This window comes from Delphinapterus leucas, chromosome 13 (genome assembly GCF_059928025.1).
Source record: "Delphinapterus leucas isolate spDelLeu-1000000601 "Yukka" chromosome 13, BTC_Dleu_Yukka2, whole genome shotgun sequence".
Classification (NCBI taxonomy): Eukaryota; Metazoa; Chordata; class Mammalia; order Artiodactyla; family Monodontidae; genus Delphinapterus; species Delphinapterus leucas.
This window is the reverse complement of record NC_143141.1, coordinates 35,961,878-35,980,657: the sequence shown is the minus strand read 5'-3', so window position 1 is coordinate 35,980,657 and position 18,780 is coordinate 35,961,878. Positions and strand designations below refer to the sequence as shown.

At 39.6% G+C, this 18,780-nt stretch overlaps 1 protein-coding gene across 2 annotated transcripts in view; it reads left to right on the top strand.

Annotated features, from left to right (window-relative positions):
• Positions 1-18,780, top strand: part of ANTXR1 (ANTXR cell adhesion molecule 1) — a 241,700-nt gene that overhangs the window by 89,831 nt on the left and 133,089 nt on the right. For both annotated transcript variants that reach the window (XM_022561340.2, XM_022561341.3), the window contains exon 10: positions 1,035-1,133. In XM_022561340.2, the coding sequence (XP_022417048.2) occupies positions 1,035-1,133 (99 nt within the window). The remainder of the gene's footprint in view (positions 1-1,034; positions 1,134-18,780) is intronic.

Genomic DNA, 18,780 nt, shown 5'->3' with positions numbered 1-18,780 from the left:
CGCAAGCCCCAATTTTTACACACAAAAAGATGACAAAAGTCAAAGAAAATGGAGTATTGGCTATTAGTTACCATCAAACTTAAGCAAATATTCCTAAACATTTAATGAATTAATTAGCTGGTTTTTTCCCTTAGTAAGACTAGTATAGAGGACCATTATTTTTGCTTTATCAATATTTTATTAACGTGTTAATTCAACCTGAATTATGCCAACATGAAATTAACATGCAGGGCTAGAGACCCGCAGAGATATATTATCTCCTCTACTTTGAGAGAAGAGAGTTCTAAGTGCACTAAGGGCCAATGTCAGTTCAAACGGGCAATGCTTGCTGACCCCTAAGCAAGATTTCGATCCCCTGCTGGGTACAATTATTCCTACATAACACTAGGTGCTCCTACTGTGTGCCCTGCAGAGACAGGAGAGCTGAAGCTGCATCAAACAATTTCTAAACATAAAGGAATGTTTTCTAGTTGTGGAAGAAAAGACAAAAGAACAACACCAGACAGTATATAATCACATGCTACACTATTCGGGACAGACTGTGAATGCCCACAGGTAGTGGTTTTCAAAAACGCTAGGCACCTGGAGTTCTAAATAAATCCTTTCCTCAGCATCCAATATGTAAAAGAGACACAAGAGGATTGAAGAAGTGGAGAGTCCCTCCCCCGTGGCCTTCTGGTGACAGAGATCACAGGTTTTAAAACTGCCAGGACTTGAGAGATGGGTAAGGTTTGCAGGACACAGGTGGGGGGTGGGGGAGGCATTCCAGCTAGGAGGAAGAGTAAAGGGAAAGGCAAGGTGGAAATTCAAAGTAAGAAGTTCTGTGCCAACCTGGTGAACAACTAGTGAGAAGGTAGTGAATAGGTGTTAAAAGGCTCCCACACGATGCTTCTGTTTCCCAGCCTGAACTGATTTTTTTAATATTTTAAGCCTGGTGAAATAGTTAACAGACTCCCTAAACCAGGGCAGATGGGAAACTTAAGGTTAACGGTGTGCAGTCCATGAAGGTGTCGTGTCATTATTCTTTGTTTCAGAATCATTTCAAGTAGTTGTCAGAGGTAACGGCTTCCGACACGCCCGCAACGTGGACAGGGTCCTCTGCAGCTTCAAGATCAACGAGTCAGTGACGCTCAGTAAGTTCTCGTGGAGTTTGGGGGTTTCTACCACCTGCTTCGCCTGCCTTGGGGAAGGGCTCCCCAGCCCCATCTTCTAGCGAGGCCACACACAGGAAACTACAGAGAAGGGCCTTCCCTGCTAGAAAGGCCACCAGCAAGGGCATAGCTAGCCACTGCGGCGCCCTTGCTCCCATCAGGAGAGGCGGCAGGCACTTGTTTTCCAGTCCACCAGCATTTGCACCAAGTTCAAAACTCTCAGCCGTCAGTGCAGGCCCTGGCTGCTTAGGGCTTACGAAGCTTGATGTTCCTTAACAAGGTATTCGGGACTCTCAAGCACAAGAGGGAAAAATAAACGGTCTAAATGTATTAATTCTGAGTAAACTAAAAGCCAAACTGTGCGACTTGCATGTGTAGATTCTGGAAGTTTGTTCAATCTGGATGATTCTTGCTTTGGAGTCGCCAAAAAGCTCTCATCAGGGTGAATACCTGACCTGAAATACAGGCATATGGAAGTAAAACTAAGTGCATTTCATGGGAAAAAAAATGACTTGTCATAACATTGGCACTTTCGCAAGACATTTGTAGCAGGCAAGTTCTTAATTTAAAGACGTGTGTGATTCAGATTGCTGTCCAGGAAAGATGGGGAGACAGATGACGGAAAGACAAATGCCAGGAGCCCTGGTTATTATTTACATCTGGCATTCATCACACAGATAATTATTGGTTCAGTATCTCCAGCGATAAACCGTAATAACATACTGTATTTTCTGTAGTGCTATGACATTTTGAATACCACACATCTTTTTGCCACAGCTGCCCTGGGAGGTAGAAAGAGCAAAGAGGAAGGAAAGGATACTCAAGCTTATTGACTAACCATTCACGCTAGTTTGGTCCTCCTGATAGCATTACGGAGTAGGTACTATACTGTTTTTAAAAAGGAAGAATTGAAGGGTATGCCTTTTCCCCTCTATAGCATCTTGAAACCCACTTCAATATTTAAACAGGTATGCAATAGCATCTTTACAAACATCTGGGATTCCTGAATTTGGAATAATTCCAAAGATTTGAAACAGTCAGTTAATTTTTCTTGATACTTGGAAATGCCCTCACATATCCAAAAAGTACATGCTATTTGAAAACATCTTGAAGTATCCCCAAGAAGTCACAGTGTGAAAGTTGGACGTGCACCCTCTAAAGTCCTTCCTTTTTTTCCCCTTTAATTTGTGGTGTCATCCAAGTCCGCCTTCCCTCTCTCCTTAACCAGAATCATAAATCTAAGATCAGAAACTCCTGAGGGTTAAACTCAAAAGACACCAACGCCTTCCAAAGAAGGCTTCCCAGACAAGCAAGCCTTTGGACCCAACCCCTCTCTGAACATGAATGGACATGGGGTGTAGCGTTGCCATTCCTTGAAAGGTTACGCAGAGATGCTATATGATGATAACAAAAAAATGCAAATTTACTATGGATTCGTAGAGTGACATACTGAATGCATATTTTCCAGCTTCTCCATGCAATTTTATTTCTTGGGAAACTAGCTTCTCTTCCTTTCCTAATACAAACTTGCAAACACCCGCACGGGCTCTCCACCTGATTCATAATCAAAAAGGAATAAAGGCCTTTGGGGTAGGGATTTAGCTTAAACCACAAACCTAATTGTGCCTCCAGCACAAGTGCTGACAGTTTGGAGAAAAGAAAGGCAGTGACTCAACCACATTATATGCTGCAAGTAACACTCCTGAACTCAAATAAATAGTTATTAAAAATATTCTAGCTAAGGGGAAAATATTGGAATTTGAAAAATAATTGTCATTCATTTATTAATTCATCTGTTCTTTTACATTCAGTAAATAATATGAACAAGAAACTGTGGAGGACAGAAAAGATAAATAAATTTTAAAATGCAACATATTCAATTCTACATTTTTCTACCAACCTTATGAATGTAAGCATCTCATTGAGTTGTCCCCATAAAATAAAATAAATTTAGATTCTTTTACTTTTCCCATTCTCCTTTCCCACTTCTACATCCAAGTTTTAAATTATCTGTTTTAATTTTTATAGTATATATTTCCTCTTTCAAGATTTTTTCCTAAATACTGCATTACATTTTATAACAAAAAAAGAGAATAGAAGTGCCCTTATCAACCATAATAAGACTAATTGCAGGCCGGATACTGAAGCTATGGCTGTTACGATATAAGCCTTGGAGTCTTCAACAAATAAAGTATTATTTGTAGCAGATTATATAAAGAAAAACAGTTAAATAAAAAATAGCAAATTGAGGTCTTCCCTGGTGGCGCAGTTGTTGAGAGTCTGCCTGCTGATGCAGGGGATGCAGGTTTGTGCCCCAGTCTGGGAAGATCCCACATGCTGCGGAGCGGCTGGGCCCGTGAGCCATGGCCGCTGAGCCTGCACGTCCGGAGCCTGTGCTCCGCAACGGGAGAGGCCACAACAGTGAGAGGCCCGCGTACCGCAAAAAATAAATAAATAACAAATTGAAAAAACTATGAACACCCTTTAACATTATTGCACTAAGACACAAATAAGACACCAACATATTAATACCAAAATGTTGAAGTTGTTTAAATATATTCTTAGATGATAAATATAACCAGAAAATTAAAGGCATAGGTTAATACCTATGTCTCTCCTGCTTTCCTTGCCTTTGCTTAAAAAGAACGTAAACAAATCAACCACTTAGGAATCTAAAACAATTTCTGGACTTGTTTCTGGTCAATATAATAGATCCAAAATTCTGCATAAAATATGATTTTAAAAGTTGTGACATGTGGCCTTGCTCAAGGGAATGAGGAGGAAAGCCCCAGGCACAGGAGACAAAAAGGGAATGCAAAATCTAAGCAGGAAGCAAAGCTCTGGGGGCTCTGGGCCTGAGGGGTCTTCAGGCTGTGATCTAGCTACTGATGTAGATACAGGGCACCAGCAAGACAAGCAGGCAAAAGCAGAGCCCCCTGTAGAAATCAGGCTCTAAGGGCTGTACTAGACATTGAATGGGGACAGGGAAAGCTGCTCAGTGATTCAAGGAAGCAGGCAGGGGAATAAAGGTAAGATGCTTTACCAGCCGCATAATACAGAAGCACCAAGTCAGGAAACTAACTCCAAAATATGTCCGTGGCCATCCAGATCCCTGTGACCCTGGCAGAGGCAGTATACATCCAGTCCAACCTACACCACTCCTGAAGCCATAACCCCCTCTGAAGATGGGCTCGCAACACCAAATGATGAATCATATGATAAGAGATGAAAGAAAACGGAGAGCAAGCAAGAAGACTAAAGAGGAATTTGAAAGAGGATGTAAAATAAACACATTTAAAGTGTCTAAAAACAAGAAAACAAGTCAAATAAACAGTCAACACCTTACACCTAAAGGGACTAGAAAAATAAGAACAAACAAAACCCAAAGTTACTAGAAGGAAAAATAAATAAAGATCAGAGTGTAAATAAAACAGAGAATCAAAAAACAGTAGAAAAGATCAATGAAACTAAGAGCTGTTTCTTTGAGAAGATTGACAAAATTGACAAACCTTTAGCCAAACTCATCAAGAAAAAAAGAGAGAGGATCCAAATAAATAAAATCAGAAATGAAAGAGAAGTTACAACCGACACCAGAGAAATACAAAGGATCATAAAAGATTACCACTGGGTTGGCCAAAAAGTGTCTTCAGTTTTCTAAGAAAAAATAAAAGACACATTTTTCATTTTCACCGAGAATTTTATGGAACAACTTTATTCACCATTTTGTTCCACTACCTTCTGCCACTTTTCAGGCAACTTCATAATTCCATCTTCCCAAAACTTTTTATCTTTTTGAGCAAAGAACTGGTCCCGTTGCCTTTTACAGTCTTCCAGGGAATTGAAATTTTTTCTATTAAGAGAATTTTTTAAAGACTGAAATAAATGGAAATCTGAAGGTGCAATGTCTGGTGAATACGGCAGATGAATCAGAACTTCCCCGCCAACCTGTAACAGTTTTTGCCTGGTCATCAAAGAAACATGTGGTCCTGTGTTATCCTGATGGAAGATTGTGCGTTTTCTTTTGACTAATTCTGGACACTTTTCGTCGAGTGCCACTTTCAGTTGGTCTAATTGAGAGCAGTACTTGTTGGAATTAATCGTTTGGTTTTCTGGAAGGAGCTCATAATAGAGGACTCCTTTCCAATGCCACCATATACACAACATCACCTTTTTTGGATGAAGACCAGCCTTTGGTGTGGTTGGTGGTGGTTTATTTCACTTGCCCCACGATCTCTTCCATTCCACATTGTTGTACAGTATCCACTTTTCAACACCCATCACAATTTGTTTTTAAAATGGAATGTTTTAATTACGTTTCAATAGAGAATCGCATGTGGAAATATGGTCAAGAAGGTTTTTTTCCACTTATGTGGAACACAAACACCAAAGTGATTAACATAAATAACCAAGCTGATGCAAATGATTTTCAACACTTGATCTGGGTATTTTGAGTATGTCGGCTATCTCCCACGTAATATAACATTGATTGTTCTCAATTATTGTTTCAATTTGATCACTATCAACTTCAACTGGTCTACCCGACTGTGGAGCATCGTCCAGTGAGAAATTCCCAGCATGAGACTTTGCAAACCACTTTTGACATGTTCGATCAGTCACAGCACCTTCTCCATTTGCTGCACAAATCTTTTTTTGTGTTTCAGTTGCGTTTTTACCTTTCTTGCAATAATAAAGCATAATATGCCAAAAATGTTGCTTTTTTTCTTCCATCTTCAATATTCAAATGGCTACACAAAAATTCACCAATTTTGATAGTCTTTTTTTAAATGCACACTGATATGACTGCCATCACATACAATCTAACAAAACTGTTTTGAATGAAGTTAAAGACAACTAAGTGCTACTAGAATTAGCTAGCTACTAGAATTAGATTATTTTCTTACAGAAATAATCAAACAAACCTTTTGGCCCACCCAATACAAACAATTATATGACAATAAAATGGACAACCTAGAAGAAATGGATAAATTCCTAGAAATGTGCAATCTCCCAAGACTGAATCAGGAAGAAATAGAAAATATGAACAGGCTAATAATGACCAGTAATGAAATTCAATCATTACTTTAAAAAACTTTCAACAAATGAAAGTCTAGGACCAGACAATTTCACAGGGAAATCCTACCAAACTTCAAAGAAGAGTTAACATCTATCCTTCTCAAACTGTTCCAAAAAAAATTAAAAATGAAGAGGAATTCTCCTGAACTCATTCTACAAAGCCAACATCACTTTAATAACAAAACCAGACAAAGATACCACAAAAAATAATTACAGGTCAATATCACTGATGAACATAAATGCAAAAATCCTCAGCAAAATATTAGCAAACTGAATTGAACAATACGTTAAAAGGATCATACACCATGATCAAGTACGATTTATCCCAGGAACACAAGGATGGTTCTGTATCCACAAATGAATCAACATAATACACCACATTAACAAACTGAAGAATAAAAACCATATGATAATTTCAATAGATTCAGAAAAAGCTTTTGACAAAACCCAACATCCTTTTATGGTAAAAACTCTCCAGAAAATGGGCATAGAAGGAACATACCTCAACATAATAAAGGCCATGTATGACAAACCCATAGGCAACATCATAATCAATGATGAAAAGCTGAAAGCATTTCCTGTAAGATCAGGAACAAGACAAGGATCCCACTCTTGCCACTTTTATTCAACATGGAATTGGAAGTCGTAGCCACAACACTCAGAAAAGGAAAAGAAATAAAAGGAATACAAATTGGAAAGGGAGAAGTAAAACTGTCACTGTTTGCACATGATATGGTTCCATACATAGAAAATTCTAGAGACCCTACCAAAAACCATTTGAACTGAAATGAGTTCAGTAAGGTGGTAGAATACAAAAGTAATATACAGAAATATGTTGCATTTCTAAATACTAATTATTAACTATCAGAAAGAGAAATTAAGAAAACAATCACATTTACAATTGTATCAAAAATAATAAAATACCTAGGAATAAATCTGATCAAAGAGGAAAAAGATTTGTATTCTGAAAGCTGTAAGAGATTGATGAAATAAATTCAAGATGACAAAATAAATGGAAAGATATTTGGTGCTTATGGATTGGAAGAATCAATATTGTTAAAATGACTATACTACCCAAGGCAATCTACAGATTCAGTGCAATCCCCATCAAAATGCCAGTGGCATTTATCACAGAACTGGAACAAATAACTCTAAAATTTGTATGGAAACCCAAAAGACCCCAAATAGTCAAAGCAATTTTGAGAAAGAAGAACAAAGCTAGAGTTGTCACACTCCTTGATTTCAAGCTATACTACAAAGTTACTGTAATCAAAACAATATGGTATGGGCATGAAAACAAACACATAGATCAATGGAACAGAATAGAGAGCCTAGAAATAAACCCATGCTTATATGGTCAATTAATCTACAACAAAGCAAGCAAGAATATACAATGAGAAAAGACAGCCTCTTCAATAAGTGGTATTTGGAAAACTGTACTACTGCATGCAATAGAATCAATGTGGACTACTTTCTTATACTATATGCAAAAGTAAACTCAAAAATGGATTAAAGGCTTACATGTAAGGTCTGAAACCATAAAACTAGAAGGAAACATAGGCAGTACTCTCTTTGACATCTGTCTTAGCAACATTTTTTTGGATCTGTCTCATCACACAAGGGAAACAAAAGCAAAAATAAACAAATACACCAACCTAAAAGCTCTTACACAGCAAAGGAAACTATCAGCAAAAGGAAAGGCCACCTATTGAATGGGAGAAGATGCTTGTAAACTATATATCTGATAAGGGATTAATATTCAAAATATACGAAGAACTCATACAACTCAACATCCAAAACAATAAACAGCCCAATTGAAAAATAGGCAGAGAATCTAGATAGACGTATTTCCAAACAAGACATACAGATGGCCAACAGGCACATGAAAAGATGCTGAACATCACTAATCATCAGAGGAAAGCAAATCAAAACCACAAGGAGTTACTACCTCACACCTGTCAGAATGGCTGTCATCAAAAGATAAAGTGCTGGCAAGGATGTGGAGAAAAGGGAACCCTTGTACAATGTTGGTGGGAATGTAAATTGGTGTAGCCACTGTGGACGATAGTATGGAGGTTCCTCAAAAACTTAAAAATAGAACTGCTATATGATTTAGCAATTTCACTTCTGAGTATTTACCTGAAGAAAACATTAATTTGAAAAGATATATGCATGCCAATGTTCATTGCAGCGTTATTTACGATAGCCAAGATGTAGAAGCAACAAACAACCAAAACAAAATGAAAACTGATTTCTAGATGCAGAGAAAAGAATGGGTGGTTGCCAGAGAGGAGGGAGGTTGGGGGGTGGGGGGTGAAATAAGTGAAGGGAGTTAAGAAATACAAACCTCCAGTTATAAAATAAATAAGCCACAGGGATTTAATATACAGCAGAAGGAATATGATTAATAATATTGTAATGACTTTGTGTGGAGACAGATGGATACTAGATTTATCATGGTGCTCATTTCATAGTGTAGGAAAATGTCAAATTACTGTGTAGTACACCTGAAACATAATATTGTACATCAACTAATTTCAATTAAAAAATGAAATAAAGTGTGTGAGGAAATCAAACAGAGCAAAGGGGAAGAACATTCAAAAAAGGCACATTTGCAGAGAACCTAGTGTAAATTTTAGAGCTGAAGAAGTTTATTCACTGAAATACAACTTAATGGATAGACTAAGGAGTGTGATTAGACACAGATGAAGATGAAATGCATGAACTGGAAGAGAGATATGAGAAAATCGTACCCCTCAACTAAAGCAGCAGACCCAGATTTTTTTCATCTAAGTTTTACCAGACTTTAAGGGACAGATGACTCATATCTGATACATACTCTTCCAGAGAAAAGAAATAGAGAAAAAGGGTTTTACTTCATTTTATGAAAATGATATAATCTTGATTTTTTTAAAAAACTGGACAAGACACTAGTAGTAGAAAATACTTGAAATCAATTTCTTTGATGACAAACATAAATAAAATATTGGTAAACAAAATCCAGCAATGTATTTAAAAAGGACCAGGATAAGTAAGATAATTTTAAAGAATGAGGGGGAATTTGCCTCTCACGTAGCAAAATTTTTTGATGCCAAGAAGACATTAAAGTTCATTATCCATTCCAAATTTTTAAAATATATACTTTTAGAAAACTAGGAGTAGGTTAAGACTTCTTTAACATAATAAAAAAATACATACAGATATTTAAATTCAAAACTCAACATCATTTTATGGTAAATCACTAAATAGAGATATTAACTGTACAGTTAGGAAGAAAAAAGCAGGACAACTCGTTTCACCATTATTATTTAACATTAATCTGGAAGTTTTAGCAGTGCTGTCCAATAGAACTTTCTGTGATAATGAAAATGTTCAAAATGTAGCCAGTGTGGTGGCCACAAGCCACATGTGGCTTACTGGGGACTTGAAGAGTGACTAGTGCAGTTGAGGAACTGAATTTTTTAATTCATTTAATTTTAATTAACTTGAATGTCAATAGCCACCTATGGATAGTGACTACTGTATTAGACAATGCTATAGGTATTACAGTAATGCAAGAAATCTAATGAGAGATATAAGTACAGGAAACGAGAGCCAAACGTTATTACTTTAAAAGGACGGTTGTGTCGTCCTGCAAAACTAAAAGAGAATCAACAGACTACTACACTAATAAGAAGGTTATTAAACTGGATGATTTCAAAATAAATACCGTCCTTATAATAATCAATAGCTTTGCCAGAATCTAGCAATGACCAAACATCACAGAAAAAATACAGCAGCAACATATAAAATCTGGTAAGAACGAATTTAACGAAATTTGTAGAGACATATAGGAAGAAAATTACACAACTCTGTGAGGGAAATGAAGAAAATGTAAGTCAATACAGAGGCAGTATAGACTCATGGCATAGAACGTACACTGGAACCACCCAGGAAAAGAACCCTGTTTCTGTCTGAAAGCTTTGTGACCATGGCAAGTTACAGTATTTAACATCTCCAAGCCTCAATTTCTCTATCTGTAAAATGAGTATGGCAATAATAGCACCTCTGTGGTGGACTGTTATGATGTTTCAGTGTGAGAATTAGAGCTCAGAACAGGGCCAAGCATGCAGTAAGCAGTCGATCAATGTTGGCTGCTAATATTAATTTATTATTATCATTATCACTATTATTCAATGGAGCGGTAATTGAGGATTGCAAAGATACCGGTTGTCTTCAAATTAATATTTACTTTTACTACAATCCCAATGAAAGGTCCAATGGGACTTTTGAAGTTAACAAAATAATTCTAAAGTGTATATATGGAAGAATAAACATTTAAGAATAGCCAAGAAAAATGTGGAAACTTGCCCTAGACGATTTTAAGTTGTATAAAAAAGCTGCAGTAATTTAAACAGTGTATGACTGGTGCCACAAAAGGCAAACCAAACAGAACAGGAAAAACGAAGTCCATGAAAAGAACCAAGCACTTCTGTGAATTTAGTATAAAATAAAATGACCTTTCTTATCGGTGGGAAAAGAGTGGATTATTCAAAAATGGTATTGAGACAACTGGCTAACCTCTTAGAAAAATGATTCAGTTCAATTTTTATCTCACACCTTACATCTAAACAAATTCCAGATGAAAAATTTAAACGTGAACATGAAACTATAGAAGTTTTAGAAGGAAACAAAAATAAATATTTACATAATTTTCCAGTGGGGAAAGACTTTTTAAGCATAACTGAAAGAAGATACCATGAAGGAAAATTTGAATGGTTTGAGTACATATTTTTTAATTCTTTAAACCTCCCCCCCTCCAAAAAATCTAAAGGGAAACAGAAAACATGCTAAATTATTTGTAAGACATAGAACAAACAAAGGATCAATAACTTTAATATGTAGACAGCTCTTAAAATCAGTAGAAAATGTGAGCACATCCATGGGTAAAAGATATGAAAAGGAAATTTACAAGGAAAATAATGGCAAATAACCATGTGGGAAATGCTCACTGTAATCAAGGAAACACAAATTAAAATAATCTATCAAACTGGCAAAGATTAACAAAAAATACAATTCCCAATATTGGCAAAGATATAGAGTAAGAAGTGTTTTCATTCATCATTGGTGAGAGAGACCATTGAATCTTTTGGAATTTTTTTTTTTTTTGGCTGCGTGGTTCCCCAACCAGGGATTGAACCCAAACCGCCCAACCCCTCCGCTGCCGCCGACAGTGAAAGCCTGAAATCCTAACCACTAGACCACCAGGGAACTCCCCAGGAAGGCCATTCTTAAAATGAATCAACTGCTTTTATACATTTTTTGACCCAGAATTTCAATTTCAACTTCATCAAAAGGAAATGATTGAGAATGTTAACAAAGACTCAGCTACAAGATGTTCATCATAATATTGCTTATGATGGCAAAAAGAAAAAAGGAGACAGAAAAAAGGAGGAGGGAGGAAGGAATGAATTTGGGATGGAAGCAAGAAAGGAAGGGAGGGAGGGAGAGGAAGGAAAGAAAGTAAACAAATGGAAACATTTAAATGGTAACATAAATGTTTAACGGTAGTTAATTTGTTATATAAATTATACTTTACCCTTAAATAATTAATACTGGGGGAAAGATGAATAATTACTTATGTGGGAAAGATGTTAACGATACTGCTTCATATGTTAAAAATAAGTTACAAAACAGTGCCTTGATGCTATTCCTGTTTTAGACACATATATTTGTATGCAAAGAGAGAGAGAAATGTGAAAGACACACAACCAAATTTTAACAGTAGTTACCTCTGAATGAGACCGCTATTAGTTTTTACTTTCTTCTTTCTGTTCATCTAAGTTTTCTAGGTTTTCTATGATCATATGTCCCTTCCGTCATAAGAAAAAAAATAACCACGACCATTATTTAAATTTTAACTTTAAAATTCTTGTTAATTATTTAGGCCAAACACGCATCTTAAGTTTAGCATTTGGTTGGTTCTCCAGTCACCAGGCTGAACTCACTCCTGGCCAAGAAAATATCTTGGAAATCTTCACACAAACTTTATTTATTCTGGATGCACTTTTTCCTACTCCAGTATTCGGTGTATCGTGCCAAGAAAAGATCCACTTTCAGTTGGAAATCCACTTGTAGAGAGATTAGAATGCTAAAAAGGAGACGCTGGGTTAGGAGCTGACAAATGATCCATTTTAACGAACAGTAAATAAAAAATGAATGTTTTTACTAATACAATAATGAAAAACATGCTAGACTATCCTGGTGTTGCATGGAAAATTATGAGGTATGACTATAAACAAAGGAAACTGATTTTTAACAAACTTACTAAAATTCAATTGAAAGGCCATGTGACAAATCAGTTTCCTGGTTTTATAGGCACATTTCTTTTCTGATGCAAAATTTTGTTTCTCAGCTTGATCTTCAGTCTTATTCACAAAGCATGGCTCTGGTTTACTTTTGGTTCACTCTCAAAGCATAAAACGTTGCCCCCTTTGAAGATATCTTTTTCAAACTGAACATTAGTCATGAAAGCAGCTCTAACAGTTCCAAAGAGGGGCTCACTTCCCAAGGGGATGAGAGACAATGCTCACTCGAATGTAGGATTTCCATTGTGTTTGTTTTTAAAAATCTGTCCAGTTATCCAGAAACTATACTTTATCTTAGAAAACATCTGGTCCTCGGGGGCTGTGGGCCTCTTAAGGAGATCATTGAAGTGCACCTATGGTGGCAGATGGGGAGGAGGGCAGAGGGAAGGAGAACACAAACTTCCCAAACAAAAGCCTATTGTTTCCTTTCTCACTGGTTAGAGTGTCGCATCTATGGGTGAAAAAGGTACTTAGTGCAATTTGGATGCATTCGTAGGGGTTTGATGTCTTATGATAGAATGTCACTTTGTGCAACTCAGAATGAAGAGATCTAAAGGAGCATCTCGTCTCATGATTCTTCATCAGAATCCCCCAGGAGCTTCATCCAAGTGATAGCAGCCACTGATTGCTGAGCACCCACCCCGTTCTGTTCCTGAACTAGTTCATTTCATCCTCAGGGCAAGTCCAGTGAGGGAGGAGTTATTTGTATCCCCATTTTGCTGACAAGGGAACTGAAACTCAGAGATGAAGTGCCCAAGGTCACCCAGATGGCCAGAGGTAGAAGCAGTTTGGACCCCAGGCAGTCTACTCCAGAGGCTTTTGCCCGCTTCTCTACATTGCTTCCTAAACACAGATCCCCACGGGTCCCTGGGTCCCCTGATTCCGAAGGCCCACATCACTCTGATGTGTGCCTGATTTGGAGGCCCTGATTTTTACTGCTCCCCCTCATAGTATAGACAGGAAACCTCAGCTCAGAGAGATTTAGCTATTTGCCCAAGGCCACAGAGCATGTTAGAGAGTCAAGACTTAAACTCTGGTTCAAGAAAAAAAGCCCTGGACCAGGGAACAAAGAGCCCAGGCTTTAGAAAGTCAGTATATGCAGCTGACTGTGTGATCACAGGGAAGCCACCTCTTCTGGTTCCCCAAATGGTCCTTCTTTCTTAAACTTCACAGGCTTTTCATGTATCTGCCCATGCTTCCCTTTTGCCCCTGCTTTCAGAGGGAGTTTGGGTTTCACCCAGTTGCTTCTGAAGTGGCTCCTGCCAAGACTGTGTTAGCCCATGTTTCTATCTTTCAGATCCAGACAAAAATATAGATGAGTGGAAATTTACTGCACTTTTGCTTGGTCAGATAAAACCCCCAGGAATCTGGGATGGGGTGGGGATAAAAGAGAAGTTGCCACCAAAAGTAACTAACTGGTAAAGATTTTCATTCAGGGGCAAAAGAGCTTCTTCCAAGGGCAAGTTGACACAGTCCAAAGTTAACTGCAGCAGTGCCTGGTAAGACAGTCAAACTTGACTTTGCCCCTGTTCTACCAAGTGTGCAGTTGCTTCCAAATGAAAATTGTAAGCTGCCTGTGGACTCTGGCACACAGTGGTCTTCTTTGAAGCATTTGTTGGAGGAGAGATTTGCTTGTGAACTTCCCTGAAACTGCTGTTATCCCAGCCCTGTTGTCCTGATAGAGGAAGTTGGCACCCCCTCTATTCTGCACCAGATGACTGGACTCTTTTGATGATGCCTTTCCTTGTCCCATACTGCTCCTCTGTCACTACAGTAGGATGGTGGAAGAAAGAGTGGTTAACGTAGAGATGGGCCAGACTCGTGGGAACCCCAGGCAGGCTAATAACCTATACCCCCTTCAAACTGACATTCTTTAAATATTTGCTCAACGTTCATTTAGAGGAAAAGTTGGGTGTTGCTGAGGGAAAGGAAGATTAGGTGTCTCCACAGCAACTTAGCGGCGTCCACTGTTACTCAAGTGTGTGCCTGGGGTCTCCTTCCCACCGCTTCTCTGAGATTCTGCATAGGTCTGTGTTCTTTAAGAACGGTCAGCATTTGCCATAGTTCATGGCCACGATCCTGTGGAAGGCTTTAGCCATTTTAGTAGACTTGCCGCTCAATCCCAATTCCAAAGGTAAACCCTTCCGAACCTAACTGTGCATAGCTGAAAGGCTTCGTATGTCGGGAGACACATACCTTGTGCATGAATCCTGAATTGTCTTCAGCCAAGTGAAAACAAAACTTTAAAAGATGTATTTCTTCTTAGCAAATTACAGCTGTCTCAAGGGCACCACTTTTCTGACCTCAAGCTCACAAATGTTTTAAAAGTTGATGCTTTGCTTAGAAGATAATTTGTAAGTTTTGTAAATGTCAACAGTCAAGAATTTTTTGGTCTAGATTTATTGAGAGGAGGAAATATTTTGCAAGAGCCCCAAGCCCCATTATCTTCATTCGGTTTTCTTGCAATACCTAAATCTGTCCCTATTAACTTTGGATAGAGATGATGCCAAATACCACAGCATTATGGGTAGTATGATCCCAATCATGTGAAAAATAATATGCATAGAAAAAAATTCTGAAACAGCATTAACAGTGTTTATCACTGGAAGTTAGGATTACCAAGGATTTTCATTCTTTTTATTCTTTTTTTTTTTTTTTTTAAAGAAGATGTTGGGGGTAGGAGTTTATTAATTAATTTATTTATTTTTGCTGTGTTGCGTCTTCGTTTCTGTGCGAGGGCTTTCTCTAGTTGTGGCGAGTGGGAGCCACTCTTCAGCGCGGTGCGTGGGCCTCTCACTATGGCGGCCTCTTTTGTTGCGGAGCACAGGCTCCAGACGCGCAGGCTCAGTAGTTGTGGCTCACGGGCCTAGTTGCTCCGCGGCATGTGGGATCCTCCCAGACCAGGGCTCGAACCCGTGTCCCCTGCATTAGCAGGCAGATTCTCAACCACTGCGCCACCAGGGAAGCCCTATTCTTTTTTTAAACTTTATTTATTTTTGGCTGTGTTGGGTCTTTGTTCCTGCATGCGGGCTTTCTCTAATTACGGCGAGTGGGGGCTACTCTTCGTTGCGGTGCTCGGGCTTCTCATTGCGGTAGCTTCTCTTGTTGCAGAGCACGGGCTCTAGGCTCATGGGCTTCAGTAGTTGTGGCATGTGGGTTCAGTAGTTGTGGTGCACGGGCTTAGTTGCTCCACAGCAAGTGGGATCTTCCCGGACCAGGGTTCGAATCCGTGTCCCCTGCATTGGCAGGCAGATTCTTAACTACTGCACCACCAGGGATATACGTCTCTGTATTTCTCAGACTTCTCACACTCACTGTGTATTACTTTTATAATTACTGAAAATAGCAGTAAATATGAGAAGAAAGCAGTTTATATCCTGAGAAGTCAAACTAGCTGTGCTAAAGACCAGTTCTGAAAGCTGGTGGGTCCAGAGCCACAGAGGTCAAGCCTTGTGCGGGACTGGGGAATGTGTAAGCCCCCAAAAGACAATCCAGAGACCAGCAGGGCTGCTGGCTCCCATCCCTGCTCTCCTCGGGAAGTGCACGCATGGTCCCTCACCTTTTACTTCTGGGGCCACGATGTAATCTTGGTCCTCGTGTACACAATGCTCAAGTTAACCAACTTATCTTTTTCTAAGACTGCACTCAGCTCTTTGTCCTCTATTGGTATTTGTAGGTGAGGTGCTCTGACTCTACAGCCTTCCCACCCACGTCAGCTCGGAGCCTCAACAGCGATCTAAGTCCCACTTCTGGAGTGCCCCCATTTCAGTTGTAAAGCTCCACCCAGCAGAGTGGCTCAGGTGCCACCTACCACTAGGCAAACCTGGACCCATCAAAGCCTGCGTGGAAGAATTTGCTAAGAAACACTCTCTTCCTTACTCCAGCCAGGTGTCTTCCAATGGCCCTCAAGTTGTTACTCCCTCTCCCTCCTCTGCTCATAATCTTTTAACACCTCTGAACTTTTCTGGACATTCTACCAGAATTCTCGGGGGTGGGCTGTGAACCACCCAGTACTATCTACAGAACTCTCTACAATGGGCCAAAGAACGGTGTAAAGCCATGGTAGACATTATACCAGGATTTCTAACCTTGGCACTACCGACATTTTGGACCAGACTATTTTTTGTTGAAGGGGAGAGGGATGCCTTGTGCGTTGTAGGATACTTAGCATCATCCCTGATCTCTACTCACTAGATGCCAGTAGCCCTCCTCCCCCAGTTTGACAACCAAAACTGTCTCAAGCATTGCCTTTTATCCCCTGAAGGACAAAACTGCCCCCATTTGAGGATCACTGCATGACATACACGCCCAGAGATCCTATTAGGGTAGATGACTCTCTTCTTGTCACGCCTACATCATGTAGCCCTGACGCAACCCAGTAGATAAGTTCTGCAAGACCTACTCAGTTTGTACACACCTTCACATCTCGTGTTTTACAGGTGCCTCGGGCAATGAGCCCAGAAGTACCCCCACTTTAGCAGTAATAGTTGACGTTTGTCGAGCGCTTATTAAGTGTTGAGCATTTAATCATATCATCTCATTAAATGAGCTGAGTATGAAATGAGTATTATTCCATCTTATAGGTGAGAACTCTGGGTTATGGAGAGGGTTACACAGCCAGTAGGCAGCAAGCTGTGATGGGACTCCAGGGCCCAGGCTCTTAATGTGCTCATGGTTCCTACCCTAATCTGCCCCAGAGAACATGGAGGGAAACTAAAAGGCTATCCTGGACACCTACACACACAGGAGCTGGGGAAATAATCATGTATAGCCCAGGGAACTTACCTGGAGCCTGCTGACCAAGCTCATCACCTGATATCATAGCAACTAGCCAGTGAGGGCTTCCAAGGAAACCTTGCAACAACTCCAGGCTAGCGAATGGATAGATAGGTGTGGGTCGTGTCTGAGGAAAACGATGGTGGCCAGCTTGGTTCCGCCATATTAAAGGCACCCCTCTGGCTTCAGCTGGGCCTGAGAGGACGTTACAGCGGACGTGTATGTTCTGAGGATTGTTCCCAACTTGGCCTCACCCACCTGTGCTTCACTACCGGCTCTTCCCATTCTGTGCTGACTCTTGTTTCTCATTGCTCTGACCTCAGAACCACTGTTCAGCTTTTCCAAGTAGAAGCCACCCTCTGCACCTTCAAAATCTCTGCTTTGTCCCCTTACGTAGAGTTTAAGGTCTTCTAGCAAAAGAATCCTTAGGCTTGTGGTCTCAGCCATCTATGAAAACCTTCCAGCCTAGGGGCTGACACATAGTACATGCCTAATAAATGTTAGCTTCTTTCTACTCTAAGCCATGGGATCCCACTTAGCTTTGCAGTAAGACCCCCATGTTTGTGAATTTTCATTGCAGGAGTCCCAGTAGAGTAATCGACCACCTCCTTTCTGGCTAGGACCCCAGAAAGCTCAAGCCAACTTGAATTTCATCAACTTGGAGTCCTACTGAGTACCATTTTATTTCAGGTTTCTGCACAGTATTTTAAAAGTCGAACTTTTTAAAAAGCTGGTTACTGTTCAAGTCGGTGAAAAGGTAGAAACATTCATTCTAACTCTAGCTTGTCTGTTCTGTCTTAATTCAGAGACACATTCCCCAACCAGCTGATAATTTGGTGCTGAACAGTTATACTTGGCTCAGGGGTGCCACAAAAATCTCCCTAGACCCAGGGGAGATGTGGAGAAAGGGCAGGGTGAGCTCATTCAGTCCCTAACCTCCACTATTTTGTCACAGTAGGAATGTAAACTCTTCTTTGGAGCTTACATCAGCTTTGGGAGGGTTTCAACAAGCTCCCTTAGATAAGACTAAGGGTTATTTTTCTTGTCCTTTTGGCCAGAAATAAATATTTATATCAAGAAAGGACTGCCAAGACTTGGAAAGGATTTCAGTTATTTAATCAGCCCTGTGAAAGGATCCACTGTGATTGGTGTTTGAATTAGCTAATAAATTTTAATCCTGGTTTTATCCCAAATCCATTAGACAGTTATGAACTGCAGGGAAGAATTCTGGAACTTCTTCACCAGTCTGAAAAGAATTACATTGATCCAAGATCAAAACCTGGGAATGTACACATTTGCATGTATGGTTCTGGAACATGGGTTCATTACAGTAGGTCAGGGTCTCTCTGAAGACAGCGGAACCTTATCACAGAGCTTCTCAACCCTGGTTGCCTCTCGTGGAAGACAAGCCTCCTACTGCTATCCAACCTCAC